This window comes from Callorhinchus milii, unplaced genomic scaffold (genome assembly GCF_018977255.1).
Source record: "Callorhinchus milii isolate IMCB2004 unplaced genomic scaffold, IMCB_Cmil_1.0 Scaffold29, whole genome shotgun sequence".
Lineage (NCBI taxonomy): Eukaryota > Metazoa > Chordata > Chondrichthyes > Chimaeriformes > Callorhinchidae > Callorhinchus > Callorhinchus milii.
In genome coordinates this window covers 1930439-1945305 of record NW_024704770.1, presented here as the reverse complement: position 1 = coordinate 1945305, position 14867 = coordinate 1930439, and the positions used below count along the sequence as shown (strand labels likewise).

The 14867-nt window shown below is 55.6% G+C and overlaps 1 protein-coding gene across 1 annotated transcript in view; it reads left to right on the top strand.

Annotated features, from left to right (window-relative positions):
* Positions 1 to 7446: 7446 nt before the first annotated feature.
* Positions 7447 to 14867, top strand: part of LOC103173415 (adhesion G protein-coupled receptor E3-like) — a 13827-nt gene continuing 6406 nt past the window's right edge. Inside the window, exons 1-8 of the mRNA XM_042344624.1 lie at positions 7447 to 7506; positions 9039 to 9222; positions 10358 to 10465; positions 10842 to 11047; positions 11600 to 11755; positions 12308 to 12532; positions 13136 to 13350; positions 14004 to 14070. Of these exons, the coding sequence (XP_042200558.1) occupies positions 7447 to 7506; positions 9039 to 9222; positions 10358 to 10465; positions 10842 to 11047; positions 11600 to 11755; positions 12308 to 12532; positions 13136 to 13350; positions 14004 to 14070 (1221 nt within the window). The remainder of the gene's footprint in view (positions 7507 to 9038; positions 9223 to 10357; positions 10466 to 10841; positions 11048 to 11599; positions 11756 to 12307; positions 12533 to 13135; positions 13351 to 14003; positions 14071 to 14867) is intronic.

The following is a 14867-nucleotide window of genomic DNA, read 5'->3' as shown; positions in this document are numbered from 1 at the left end:
TGCGTGAGGGACGAGGACAAACCCTGATTGATGTCCCTACTGTGAATCCCCTCCGGGTCAATCTCCCTTCGGGACGATTCCCCGAATAATAATGCGAAGAATATTCCCTCCTCCGCCCTCGGACCCGTCGGAACGTCCTCCTGACGTGAACGGCGTTGCGTGAGTGCAGACGTGCATCGCATTCACTGTGTATTGTATTTACTGAGAGAGTTTACCAGTACTCTGTACTGATTCTGTACTATTTTCTGCCGCAAACGTGTTGTATCGATCTATTTTATTCTTATTAAAACCTGAACAATAATTCCTTGCCCCGACATTACCGACTACCACTTGAAGGGACGTTGTATAATTAAATGCAAGTTGTTGTTGTAGTATAAAAACCCTCGCACTTCACGTCATATAATAAGTTATAACTACGCATTTCGCCCACAAAACACACAGTCACTGCACTCTCCGGTGTATCCTGTGAAGCGCTTTGAGACGTCTCGACAACGTGATGAGGCTTTTGGGTCCGAATGAGCGGATTATTGTGTCATCCAACGCGACCCTTTAATAATGTAACCGTTCTTGCGTCTGACCCGGCGCCCCATCGCCTCTCGGGGACGTCTCAAAGCGCTTCGCAGGATACGCCGCAGAGCGTAGTGACTGTGTACTTTGTGGGCGAAACGCGGCAGGAGTCGGGAGAGAGAGAGGGAGAGAGAGAGAGAGAGAGAGTGACACAGACTTGGTAGATCAGTTTTGGTGGTTGGGTGCATGAGGAGGGGGAGGACAAGAGGGGGGTACGGGGAGCGGTGGGGGGGTGCGGGGGCGGGAAGGGGGGGGTGGTGGGGGGGGGGAGGGAAAGTAACACACGTTCAGTTTAACCTCAACCGCAGGTTTGAGTGGGGGAGAGAGAGGGGACGTCAGTTGTTCTGCCGTTTAGGGGTTCCTTTTGTTTCAGTTGATAATAATTATCGTTGCATTGCGATTCGGCGCCTGATCCCGTCCTCGAGTGCGTCTCAAGGCGCTTCAGGGGAGCCGCTGTAAAAGTGTAGTGACTGTGTGTTTTGCGGGTGCACGTTCCGACGGTTGAGGGGCTGATCTGATAATAATGTTGGGAATAATAAAGGGATTGACAGCTATAGAGGAACTGTTGCCTCTGGTGGGGGAGTCGGGGTGGGGGGAGAATCGTCTGTTTTAGGCTGTTTTAGGAGTGAAATCGGGGGCATTTTTTCACCCCCAAAGGCTGGTGGAAATCTGGACCTCCCCCCCCTCCCTCCCTCCCTCCCTCCCTCCGCGCCCCCCCCCCCAAAACGCTGTGGATTACGTTGGGATCCATTCACATCTTCGAGACCGAGTAGGGACCGATGTTTGTGAGGTCCGGGGGTGGGGGGCGGTCAAGGGATATGGGGCAAAAAGCGGGCAATTGGGGGTCGAGGCGCAGATCAGCCGTGATCTTCTCGAATGGCGGAACAGGCTCGGGGGGGCTGAAAGGTCTCCTCCTGTTCCTACGTTCCCTATTATGTTAGAGGTTTCCTGTTCCGTTGCATCGTCTGCCAACCCAATAACCACACGAACAGGTGTGAGGTTCTTTCCAAACCGTTGTCGCGCACAACAGGCGACACAGAAAGCCGGATAAATAACTGAGGCGCTGGGGAGAGAGAGAGCGCGAGAGCGAGAGAGAGCGAGGGCGAGGGAGAGCGAGAGAGAACGAGAGCGAGAGAGAGCGAGAGAGAACGAGAGAGAGCGAGAGAGAACTAGAGCGAGAGAGAGCGAGAGAGAACGAGAGAGAGCGAGAGAGAACGAGAGCGAGAGAGAGCGAGAGAGAACGAGAGAGAGCGAGAGAGAGCGAGAGAGAGCGAGAGAGAACGAGAGCAAGAGCGAGCGAGCGAGAGAGAGCGAGAGAGAACGAGAGCGAGAGAGAACGAGAACGAGAGAGAGCGAGAGAGAACGAGAGCGAGAGAGAACGAACGAGAGCGAGAGAGAACGAGAGCGAGAGTGAGAGAGAACGAGAGAGAACGAGCAAGAGCGAGAGAGAACGAGAGCGAGAGCGAGAGAGAACGAGAGAGAACGAGAGAGAGAGAGAGCGAGAGAGAGCGAGAGAGAACGAGAGTGAGAGAGAACGAGAGAGAACGAGAGAGAGCGAGAGCGAGAGAACGAGAGAGAGAACGAGAGCGAGAGAGAACGAGAGAGAGCGAGAGAGAGAGCGAGAGAGAGCGAGAGAGAGAGCGAGAGAGACCCTGTATTGCTTTCCAGAATTATTTCAGACGACCGTCCCGTAGTTCAGCGGTTGTTTGGCCAACCGGAGGACCCGGGTTCGATCCCCGGGCGAGTCAGGGAGTAAACCGCTGAGCGAGTGCACTCCACACACGCAGACACACACGCGGACACACACACACGTACACGCACACACACACAGACACGCACACGCACACAGACGCACACGCCTCCGCTTGACCGCCAGTCAGTAGGAACGAACCCGGTTGTTCGTCGAACGGCCCCGACCGCTTTTCCCGGTGGTGACGACCCCTCCAAAAAAAAAGAATATAAATAAATCCCTTCAACCCACGGCCGTTTGTGTGTGTGTGTGTGTGTGGGTGTGTGTGTGGGGGGGGGGTGACGTCGCCGGCGGGCGCGGGCGCGGGCGGATCGGCTGCCGCCTTTCGCCCGCGAGATACCCGGTCGATCCGCTTTGCGGGGGTGGGGGGGTGGGGGGGGGTGCCCGGCGCTAAGCTCTCCGGGGCGTCGCGGAGACGCGGTGAGGCGCTGGATTCAAAGGCGAGGGTCGGGGCGGCGGTTGTCACTTTGAACGGCAGCGACGCGGGCGAGAGGCGCTGCCGGCGGCAGAGAGAGAGAGAGAGAGAGAGAGGGCGCGGGCGCGGGCACGAGATAAGGAGGCGTTTCAAGGTCTCAGGGAATCAGCGGAGATAACGTCGCCTTCGCTGAAATCAAAGGGGCTTTGTCTGCATCTCGTGAGGTGAAAGTCTATCTGCGTAACCGCCCGTCACCCGCCGCCGCCGCCAGCAGTCTCCGTGGAGACGGGAGGAGAGCAATAAAGATAAGATGGAGAGCGTGACTGCGCCGATAAGCTTCGGGTTTCCAAGCCGGCGCCTTATCGCGTTCCCCCCCAAACACCCCCTCCGCGAGAATTAAAACCGTTAAGTAATAACTCCTGCACCCGAAATAGCACCGAAACGCCGCGTCGCTGAGACACCTCGAAGGCCGTGTGTCGCGTGGGCAGAGGTTTAAGCGTAAAAGTGTAGTGACTGGGCGTTCTGTGGGCAGGTGCGGCGGCTTTCGGTTATCTTTTCCCTCGCGCCGCAGCGGCTGGGTGTGTTTGCGGGGGCGAAAGGCGGCGGGACGGTTTACGCACACAGCGACGTCCCACGAACAGCCGTGGAGTGAGCGACCGGTTTTATCTGAGGGGCTGTTAGCCGGGAAACCAGTGAGAGAGAGAGAGAGAGAGAGAGTGAGAGAGAGAGAGATAGAGAGAGAGAGAGAGAGAGAGAGATAGAGAGAGAGAGCGAGAGAGAGAGAGATAGAGAGATAGAGAGAGATAGAGATAGAGAAAGATAGAGAGAGCGAGAGAGAGAGATAGAGAGAGAGAGAGAGAGAGAGAGAGCGAGAGATAGAGATAGAGAGAGAGAGAGAGAGAGAGAGAGAGAGAGATAGAGAGAGATAGAGATAGAGAGATAGAGAGAGAGAGCGAGAGATAGAGATAGAGAGAGATAGAGAGAGAGCGAGAAAGACTCCCTTCACTTCTCCGGCAGCGCTGTGGGAGATTTTTAATGTCCGCCCGAACAGGGCGCAGACGGGGAGCGAGTGAGGTTTAAGGTCTCACCCGAAGGACGGCGTCTCCGACAACGCAACACCCCCCCCCCCCCACCCCCCCACCCCCCCCCACCCTCCCCCACCCCACCCCCCCACCACCCCCAGCGCTGCCCTCAGCTTAGACCGTGAGATGCCAAGTCCTGACTTGTTGTTGGGTTTGAACCCACAACCTTCTGACTCAGAAACGAGAGAGAGAGAGAGACACTGAGCCAGACTGACACACACACACACGCGCACACACTCACACACACACGCACCCACACACACACACACACACAGCGACTGAGCCAGACTGACACACACACAAACACGCACGCACACACGCACTCACACACACACACACTCACACACACACACACGCACACACACACACACACACACAGCGACTGAGCCAGGCTGACACACACACACGCGCACACACTCACACACACACACACGCACACACGCACACACGCACACACTCACACACACACACACACACACAGCGACTGAGCCGGGCTGACACACACACATGCACACACACACGCGCGCACACACACGCGCACACTCACACACGCACACGCACACGCACACACAGCGACTGAGCCAGGCTGACACACACACATGCACACACACGCGCGCGCACACACACACGCGCGCACACACTCACACACACACACGCATGCACACACGCACACACACACTCACGCACGCACACGCACACGCGCGCACAGCGACTGAGCCGGGCCGACAGAGAAGCCATACGTTTAAAAAAGTAAAGTCTTAAGGAGCGTTGAGAGCTGTGTGTGTGAGTTCAGTTCTCACTGAGGAACACTCTCACCCGGAGAGGTTTATTGAGGTTTAATCCCGTTTGAAGTTCTCAGATGTTTCGAGGAGATACGATAAGACGAGGAGTTTACAAACTGCTGTACAGTTTCTGGTAACAGCTGTCGGCATTGGCTCAGTCACTCCCCCTCTCGATTCTGAGTGAGGGGGTTGTGGGTTCGAACCCCCAGTCATAAGGCTGAGTGACGCTGTGCCCTAACCCTGGGGAGAGAGAGAGAGAGAGAGAGAGAGAGAGACCGCTGCGTGTCGGGAGTTTGCTTCCCGCAGATCAGCTGCGCTGTTCAACAACGGCCGTTGCATTTCGCCCACAAACTGTACAGTCACTACGCTTTACGGCGTGTCCCGTCAAGCGCTTCGAGACGTCTCGAAGACGTGCGAATGCCCTGCGTCAAACGCCACGAATATTACGAGCAGTCGTAGCATTGCTATTGCGATTATAATAATAATAATAATAATAATAATTATTATTACCAGTATAATAACTGCCCACTAGGTGTCAATACAAGTTAAGGGGAAGTGATCTTTCAAGACAGTAACAAATAGTGGCCGATAGTGGTCAGTTGGGATGAAGATGGTCCTTTGGTCCATCTGATGTCAGTCCGTCGGGAACCTCTGCCCATCATCGGCCCATCGCAGCCTCGAGCTGCTCCGTAAATCACTCGCGGAACTCGGACCTGCCCCAAAACAACAGACGAAGACATGGGGTTGATCGGGGCTGTGGGGAGAGAGAGGGGGGAGTGGGGTTGATCGGGGCTGTGGGGAGAGCGCGGGGGGAGTGGGGTTGATCGGGGCTGTGGGGAGAGCGCGGGGGGAGTGGGGTTGATCGGGGCTATGGGGAGAGAGAGGGAGGAGTGGGGTTGATCGGGGCTATGGGGAGAGAGAGGGGGGAGTGGGGTTGATCGGGGCTATGGGGAGAGAGAGGGGGGAGTGGGGTTGATCGGGGCTGTGGGGAGAGCGCGGGGGGAGTGGGGTTGATCGGGGCTGTGGGGAGAGAGAGGGGGGAGTGGGGTTGATCGGGGCTGTGGGGAGAGAGAGGGGGGAGTGGGGTTGATCGGGGCTGTGGGGAGAACCAGGGTCGAATGGCCTCCTTCTGTGCTGTATAATTCTTGGATTCGATGTAGATCTCAAGACACTTCTCTTCGTCCGCGCCTTCGGTCACCTTCCTTTCCCCCCCCCTCACCCCCAACCCCACCCACCCTCACCCCCAACCCCACCCACCCTCTGCCCCCCCCCCCTCCCCCCGGCTCGGCCCCGGGATCCGTTACCGGCGTTGTTGTTCTCAAACAAAATTTGACCTAATTAGTACCGTAATTAGTGCCGTAATTAGTAGTTCATCTCACACACACACACACGCACACACACACGCACACACACACACACACTCACACACACACGCACACACACTCCCACGCACACACACACACACTCTCACGCACACACACACACTCCCACGCGTGCACACACTCTCACGCACACACACACTCCCACGCGTGCACACACTCTCACACACACACACACTCCCACGCGCACACACTCCCACGCACACACACACACACACGCACCAACAAAATAAATCTCCCCGACCACTTCCTCAGCAGTTGATGGTATCTACCTGTACGACACTGAGCGATTTACCTTAACGTTCCTTATCTTACTCATCAGTTTCTCTCTCTCTCTCTCTCTCTCTCTCGCTCTCTCTCTCTCTCTCTATCTCTCTCTCTCTCTGCGGTTTCCTCTTTGCATGAAAAGCCTCTTTTTTTTTTTATTAACCTCTTCTCCATCGGAAAAGAGTAGTGAAGCCGCTCGTTCTACAAAGCCAATCTCGGCCCCAATCCATTTGATGAGGGGCCAAGAAACTGTGACGGATGTTTCACCTCTCTCTCTCTTTCTCTCTCTCTCTCTCTCTCGCTCTCTCTCTCTCGCTCTCTCTCTCTCTTTTCCTCTCTTTATCTTTATCCCCTGTGATTGCTCTCACTTGCGAGTTCGATGCAGTGATTCACAACGAAGCCCACGCGATAGAGAAGGGGTAATAATAATAATAATAATAATAATAATTATAATTATAATAATAATAATCCTTGCAACAAGGACAGACGTGGCCGGGAACAAGCCCTCAGCAGGTCAGGCAGCATCTATAGAGAGAGAGAGAGAGAGAGCTAAAATGCGAGGGGTTTCCGCCACGAGAAATCCAGTCGCTTCGCTCTCCGCGGCTGTGGGTGGGACTCCGCTGTCGGCAAATTGGCCGCCCGTCAGACTGGCAGTCACTACGCTTGACAGCCCAGTCCCGTGAAGCGGTTCGAGACGTCTCGAAGACGTGATGAGGGGTTATATCGGACGCAAAGATCGTTATTAATGTGCTCAACGCAAGTTCCCAGGTTCAAATCCACCCCCCCACCCCCCACCTCCCCTTCCCCCCACCTCCCCTCCCCCTCCCCTCCCCTCCCCAGCTCAGCCATGATGATGATGATGGGGGGGGCGGGGGGGGGGGCTCAAACCCACAATCTTCCGACTCGGAAGTGACCGACTGACTGAGCCGGGCTGACACGCTCCAGAGGGAAGGGGTTGGGTGGGGGGCTCGGGGGGGGTGGGGTGTGGTGGTGGTGGTGGTGGGTGTGGGGGCGCGGGTGGGGGGTTGGAACAGCTCGGCCGTCGATATCGCCCCCCCGGCCGAGCTTTCCCGCTGCTCGTCCAGCGAGGACCACCCGCCCCGTTGGGGGGGCTTTGGCTCGCAGGATTAACGGGGGGGGGGGATACGGGGGGGGGGGGCAGGGGATACGACTTCCCCATCGCAAAGATGGCCAACCTCGAAAGATGGCGTCGTTCTCGTCCACCCGAACGGGGAACGTCCGGGGTTTAACGGCCCATCCAACGGTGGGAAGGGCGAGAAGATCTTTTAACTCTCTTTTATTTCATGAACCGGATCGCGTGCGGGTTTGTCTTTTCCATCGTTCCTCTTTCTTTTTTTTTGCTTCCTTTTTATTTGGTTGGGCGCGGGGGTGGGGGGTGGGGGTGGGTGTGGGGGGTGGGGAGAGGGGGGGGTGTTTGCGCTTTGGATCATCGTCTCGTGAATGCGTTCCCACGAAACTGAGAGGATCGTGGGAAAGTTTGCTCGCAGAAACAGCGAGGGGGGGGGGGGGGGCAGCGAGAGCGAGAGAGAGAGAGAGAGAGAGGCACGAGACAAAAAGAGAGAGAGAGCGCGCGGAGAGTTGGCAGAGATTAGTCTGGCGAGAGTTTCATTGACTTAATCCCACCGCGTGCGGGTGGTGGGGGCGCGGGAGGGGGTGGGGGTTGCGGGGGAGTGGTGGGGGAGTGGGGGGGGGGGGGGTTTAAGGTAAGGCAGATAGTAAAAGTTTTTATTTGTTTCCTGGAAACAGAAAGAGCTTTAACTCGACTCGTGTTCCCGCTTTGACATCGTCTGACATCCGACCGCTGACTCTCAGTCTGCGTCGCTCATATTGAGAATTTCCTTCCCCTTTTTCGTTCCGAATGTGAAACCGAAAAGATTGTGTGAAATTACGACAACCGTAACCACAGAACAACTTGGGTTTATGCAGTGCCCCCCCCCTGTACCCCCCCCAACCCAACCCAACGGCCGGGCACACACACACACACGCGCGCGATAACCCGTCACCGTGACCGGCCGGGCGTCTGACACACACACACATGTGCGGAAACCCGTCACCGAGACCGGCCGGGCGTCTGACACACACACACACACACACACCCCCCCCCCCCCCCGCACACACCACACACACGCGCGCGATAACCCGTCACCGTGACCGGCGCGACCCCCCCCCCGCCGTCCGGACCGGCCGGCGTCTGACACACACACAACACCAAGAAAACTGGAGATGTCTGACCCGCCACCGCCCGCCCTCCCTACGAGCTCAAACCCCCCCCCACCACCAAGGTGAAGGCAATTTCAAGACAGAAACCAGGAAGTACACCCTTATCCAGGAGGGACTTAACAGGAGGAACAGGAAGCGGGGTGGAGGGTGTTTTGAGGCCAGGACACTAGGACTCAATTAAAGAGTAGCTCGATGCTGTGACGGGGGGATGGTGGGGGTCTGGCGGGCGGGAGGGTGTTGCGGAGATGTTGTGGCACCCGATGGGCCAAAGGGACTTCTTCGTAACAACAACCTGTGTCCTTCCTCCTCCAGACTGCAGATCCCAATGTAAAAGGTTTAAGGTGAGCTTTCGCTGCAAACCTTTCTTATTCAACACGAGAGCATCATTGCCTCACGTCCACACGCGTGCGCTCAGAAACACGGGCGAGCACACACACGCGCACACGCGTGAATACACACGCGCGCGAACTAACGCCTGATATAACGCGTCGTTAGCGTGTCTGACCTTTCTCTCCCTCCCTCTCTCTCTCTCGCTCTCGCTCTCTCTCCCTCCAGCCGTGTTTCTCCAGGTGTTACATAAACCAGCCGCTCGATAAGCTCCGGGCGAAGGCGGACACGGGTGGGCCGCACCTGCGAGAGAAGGCCTCCCATTTCCTTTGGTCCGTGGACGGAGTTTTGGAGAGGGCGGCGGAATCGCTGCCCGACCAGAACAAGTCGCACGCCTCGACGGAGAATTTCGGTAAAGATTAGTGATGATCGTAACGGTCGCGCCCGTTGCATTTCGACGCGGCGCCTTATCACGTCGAGTGGAGTGACTGTGCGTTTTGGGGGCAGCCAATCGCTCCCGCTGACGGCCCCACAAACGGCCGTGGGTGGAAGTGACCGAATATTATTGATTGATTGATTGATTTGCTCATTTAATTTGGGAGCGGTTATGAACCACCGGGAAAATGATCCGTCGATCGACTGACAACCGGGTTCCTGCTCACTGCTGGGGGAACAGGCGTGTGCGTGTGTGTCTCTGTGTGTGTGTGTTTCTGTGTGTGTGTGTCTGTGTCTCTGTGTGTGTGTCTGTGTCTCTGTGTGTGTGTCTCTTGTGTGTCTGTCTGTGTGTGTGTATGTGTGTGTCTGTGTGTGTGTGTATGTGTGTGTCTCTCTGTGTGTGTGTCTCTGTGTGTGTGTGTGTGTCTCTGTGTGTGTGTGCGTGTCTGTGTGTGTGTGTGTCCGTGTGTGTCTCTGTGTGTGTGTGTGCGTGTGTGTCTCTGTGTGTGTGTCTGTGTGTGTGTGTCTGTGTGTGTCTCTGTGTGTGTGTGTCTGTGTGTGTCTCTGTGTGTGTCTGTGTGTCTCTCTGTGTGTGTGTGTCTGTGTGTGTGTGTGTGTGTCTGTGTGTCTGTCTCTGTGTGTGTCTGTGTGTGTGTGTCTCTGTGTGTGTGTGTCTGTCTGTGGGTGTGTATGTGTGTGTGTCTCTGTGTGTGTCTGTGTGTGTGTGTCTGTGTGTGTGTCTGTCTGTGTGTGTGTGTCTGTGTGTGTGTCTGTCTCTGTGTGTGTTGTGTGTGTCTCTGTGTGTGTGTGTCTGTGTGTGTGTCTCTGTGTGTGTCTGTGTGTGTCTCTGTGTGTGTATGTGTGTGTCTCTGTGTGTGTGTGTCTGTGGAGTGAGGAAAGTTGTCAGCCTGATCCGGTCGGGATTCGAACCCGGGTCCTCTCGCCCGCGAGGCGAGGGCTCTAACCACTGAGCCACGGGGACTCGCACATGAAGGAAAATCCTCAAGACTTACGCGATTGCGCGGGAAGAAGGCAAAATAAACCAGGACATGATTAATATTATTATTATCATTATTATTACTATTGTTGTCGTGACTTGTGCTCAATCCTAGATTTGGAAATGCAACGAAAGAACTTGACTGCGAGACAGCAAACGATATCGCTGAACGTTTCGGGCAATTCGATGGAGGTCAACGTACCGGCGCTCACAGGAGAACGCGGTGAGTGTCGGCCCCTGATTCCCTCTCCGAAAAATTCCTCTCGCGCCTTGGGAACGCCCTCGGAACAGACGTCGTACGCTCGTACGTCGCGAAGTGCTTCTACCCTCGACGCGGAGTGACTGCGGGTCTTGTCGTCCCACGTGGCAACCGATTTGCTCTCCCGAACAGCCATTTAATAAGAAGAATAATCATATCAATCCTTATTTCTTTTTAATGCAGCGCCTTATCAGGTGGCTGAGACCTTCTCAAAGCGCTTCACGGGACGCACGCTGCAGAGCGAAGTAACTGTGTGTGTGTGTGTGTGTGTGTTTCGTGGGCAAGAGATTCTTGCGGTGACGCTGCCGTTGTTTTAAGTGCTGTTATTTTCCGGGAACAGGCGGGAGCTGCGTAGCTGCGGCTTTCCTGGTCTATAAAAACCTGGAGTTAATTCTGGACCAAAGCCTCGACGGGGCGGAGGAGAATGAAACCGGCTCTAGAGACGGCAGATTGCAACTGAACACCAAAGTGGTTACGGCCGTCGTGCAGCGTCCCTCAACCCCGAACGCCAGCCTTCACGTCATTTTCACCTTCAGGCATTTAGAGGTTCGTATTCGCGGAGTCCCGTGGGGTAGGGGAGGGGGGGGGGGTTAGCGAGAGGGCCCGGGTTCGATTCCCGGTCTGGGCGTAACCCCCGTCAAGTTTCCTCGCTCCGACCCGCGGCTCTGTTTACCCGGCGGTGAAGTGGGAACCCGGGTTGTTAGTCGATTGGGGGCCGATCGCTTTTCCGAAGGGGGTCATTGTGCCTTTGCCGCTCAATCCGCGACCGTTTGCGGGACGTCGCTGGGGCGCAATTCGGCTGCCGTGCTTGGCCCACAACGCGCAGTCACTACACTCTACAGAATCACCCGTGAAGTGCAATGCCAGGAATCGAACAAACTGTACTTTAACAATAATAATAATAATAATAATTAAACCAGACTTGAAAAATAAGGCGCTGGAGAGAATCCGGAGATACGTCAACCTACAAATGGACCGGGTTGGGCCGTGCGGCGCTTCGAGATGTCTCTACGCGGTGATAAGGTGCTATATTTCAAGTAAAAAGGGTCGTTATTATTGTCGCGGTGGTTTAAGGGTCTCCTTGTCTTTCCCTCGCAGACAAATAAGGTTCTGTTGAACGTGACGTGTGTGTACTGGGAGAGTAAGCTGCCGGGTTGGTCTCCAGAGGGGTGTGAGCTGATGGGGTTCAACGCCACCCACACCCGGTGTAACTGCACACACCTCTCGAGCTTCGCAGTGCTGATGGCGCTGCGGGTAAGACATAATGGTCCTTGCAACCACAAAACAGGGGGTGGGGGGGTGGAGGGTATGGATGAGCGGGCGGGGAAGGGGGGTAGGAGGGTATGGGGTGGTGGTGGAGGCGGGGGGTAGGAAGGCACGGTTGGTCGAAGAGGAGGGGTCTTGAGATGGGCCTTGAAGGAGGCGAGGGATGGGGTAGAGGGAGGGGGAAGAGGGAGGGGGTAGAGGGAGGTGGTAGAGGGAGGGAGCGAGGGAAGGGGGCGAGGGAGGGGGGCGAGGGATGGGGTAGAGGGAGGGGGGCAAGGGATGGGGTAGAGGGAGGGGGGCAAGGAAAGGGGCAAGGAAGGGGGTCGAGAGAGGCGGAGGGACCGCGGGACGGAGATCTTCTGACCGGACGAGAGCGCGAGCGGCCGAGCCGGGCTGACACACTTCCTCATGGACATTTGTGCACTCTCTCTCTCTCTCCCTCTCTCTCTCTCCCTCCCTCTCGACCCCCTCTCTCTCTCGTTCGCGCTCGCTCTCTCTCTCTCTCTCTCTCTCTCCCCCCCCCCCCAAACCCACCCCCAGGATCTGCCCGACGTGTTCGCACTGAGGGTCATTACATACGTGGGGTTGGGCGTGTCGACGGCGTGCCTGCTCATGGCCTTTACCGTGTTCGCCTGGTGCTCTCCGCGGCCGGCCTCCGCCATCCCCAACCGCGCCACCCGGAACACCATGCACAAGCACCTCTGCGCCACGCTGCTCGCCGGGAACCTCGTCTTCCTGGTCGGAATTTCGCAGACCGGAATCCGGGTGAGAAAACCGACGCGAGTCCCCTCCGTCGCTCCTCGGGTCGGTCGGGTTTGGGGGGGCGGGGGGGGGAGGGGGGTGTCTGGGGATCGCTTTTTCCAGGGGGTAACAGACCTAACTTGGTCCTCTCTCAACCCGCCCGCCCGCAAAACGTACGCAGGCACGCGCGCAAGCACACGCACGCGCAGGCACGCACGCACACACGTGCACGTACACTCACGCGCGCACACACGTACGCTCACACGCCCGCACACACACACACACACATGCAGGCACGCACGCTCACACATACGCGCGCATGCACACACACACACACACGCGCACGTACACTCACGCGCACACACGCGTACACTCACACGCCCGCACGCACACACACACACACACATGCAGGCACGCACACACACGCGCGCGCGCGCACACACACGTACACTCACGCGCACGCACACACGCACACACACGCACCCACAGAACAGGCAGTCGATTCACTCGACGGCGCATCCTGCGAAGCGCTTTGAGACGTCTCGAGGACGTGACGAGGCGCCGGGTGAGCTGCGAGGGTTATTATTGCGATTACTATTCCTAACTCGTTCGCGCTCTTGGCCCCAGGTGGTGTGTGGGTTAATTGCCGGAGTCCTGCACTACACCTTCCTCGCAGCCTTCTCCTGGATGTTGCTGGAAGCCGTTGAGCTGTACTGTATGATGGAGATAGTTTTCCCGACCAACCTGAACAGATATATTTATTGGGTGGGATACGGACTCCCGGCTCTGGTCGTCGTCGTTTCTGTCTTGTCTAATCCTCAGGGATATGGTACCTCCAGCCAGTGAGTACAGCGGCTCTGATTAATAATACTATAATAATATAATGACAATAATATAATAATACAACAGCACCGTGTCTTAATCATATAATAATATAATAACAATAATATAATAATAATGATGTAACAACAGCGCTGTGTCTTTATAATGATCTATAATAATCGTAATAATACAACAACAGCGCTGTCTTAATAATAATATGATAGTATAATAATAGTAGTAATAATACAACAGCGCTGTCTTAATAATAATATAATAACAATATAATAATAGTAATAATAATACAACAGCGCTGTCTTAATAATAATATAAAAATAATATAATAATAGTAATAATAATACAACAGCGCTGTCTTAATAATAATATAATAATAGTAATAATACAACAGCGCTGTCTTAATAATAATATAATAATATAATGATAGTAATAATACAACAGTACCTTCCTACACACCGCCCCTCCACCCCACCCCCACCGCATTTCGCCCCGCCAGACGCGAAACAGTCACTACGCGTGACGCGCCTTCGAGGCGTCTCGAGGGGGAGCGTCACCGACTTGACCGAAAAGAGGGGACGAGGGCAACGGGCTCGACCCGGGTCCTTATCGGAAAGGACGAGCGAGAATTGACGAGGGTCTTGTTTTGCTTGTGTTTCAGCTGTTGGTTGAGTACGGAGCGGTATTTCACCCTCAGTTTTTTCGTCCCCGTGGGATTAATTGTCGTGGTAAGATTTGTGCCGTATTATTATCTAATACTCCCCCATAAAGCGATCAGTATCTTCTGTAAAGATGTGGAACCCTCCCCCTCAATCCCTTTGCCTTCCCCCCATTCTCCCTCTCCCTCTCCCTCTCTCTCTCTCTCTCACACTCTCTCGCTCTCTCTCTCTCCCCCCATTTTCAGGTGGCGCTTAAAGACCTTCTTCTTCGACCGGTGCCTTCGGTCACCTCACCCACACACCCCCCCCCCCACACACACCCCCATCTCCGCCCGGCTCAGCGTCGAGCTCCGCCATTGTTAAGCGCTCCAAGACACAGTGGAGAGAGAGAGAGAGAGAGAGAAAGAGGGGAGAGAGAGAGAGAGAGAAAGAGTCCCTTCTCTTTTCCCGACAACGTCCACCTAAACAGGGCGCAGACGCGGGGTGAGGGGGAACGAGGCTTAACGTCTCATCCCCAGGATTACTCTGGATATCTCACAGACATATAAAGTCAACTGCAAGGAATATTTGTGGGCAAAAGACACACATATCCCACCTTCCCGTGGGAATCCCAGAGATAGAGTGCTGGATGGAATCCTGCTATCTCTCTCTCTCTTCTCTCTCTCCCCCACCTCATCCCCCCATCCCTCGCTCTCTCTCCCTCTCCCTCTCTCTATCTCCCCCTTTCTTTCTCACTCTCTCTCTCTATCTCTCTCTCACACACACCCCCTCTCGCGCTCTCACTCCCTCTCGTTATATATCTCAATATCTCTCTCCACACACTCCACACCCACCCACCTCCGCCCGGAAATCCCAGAGGCAGATTA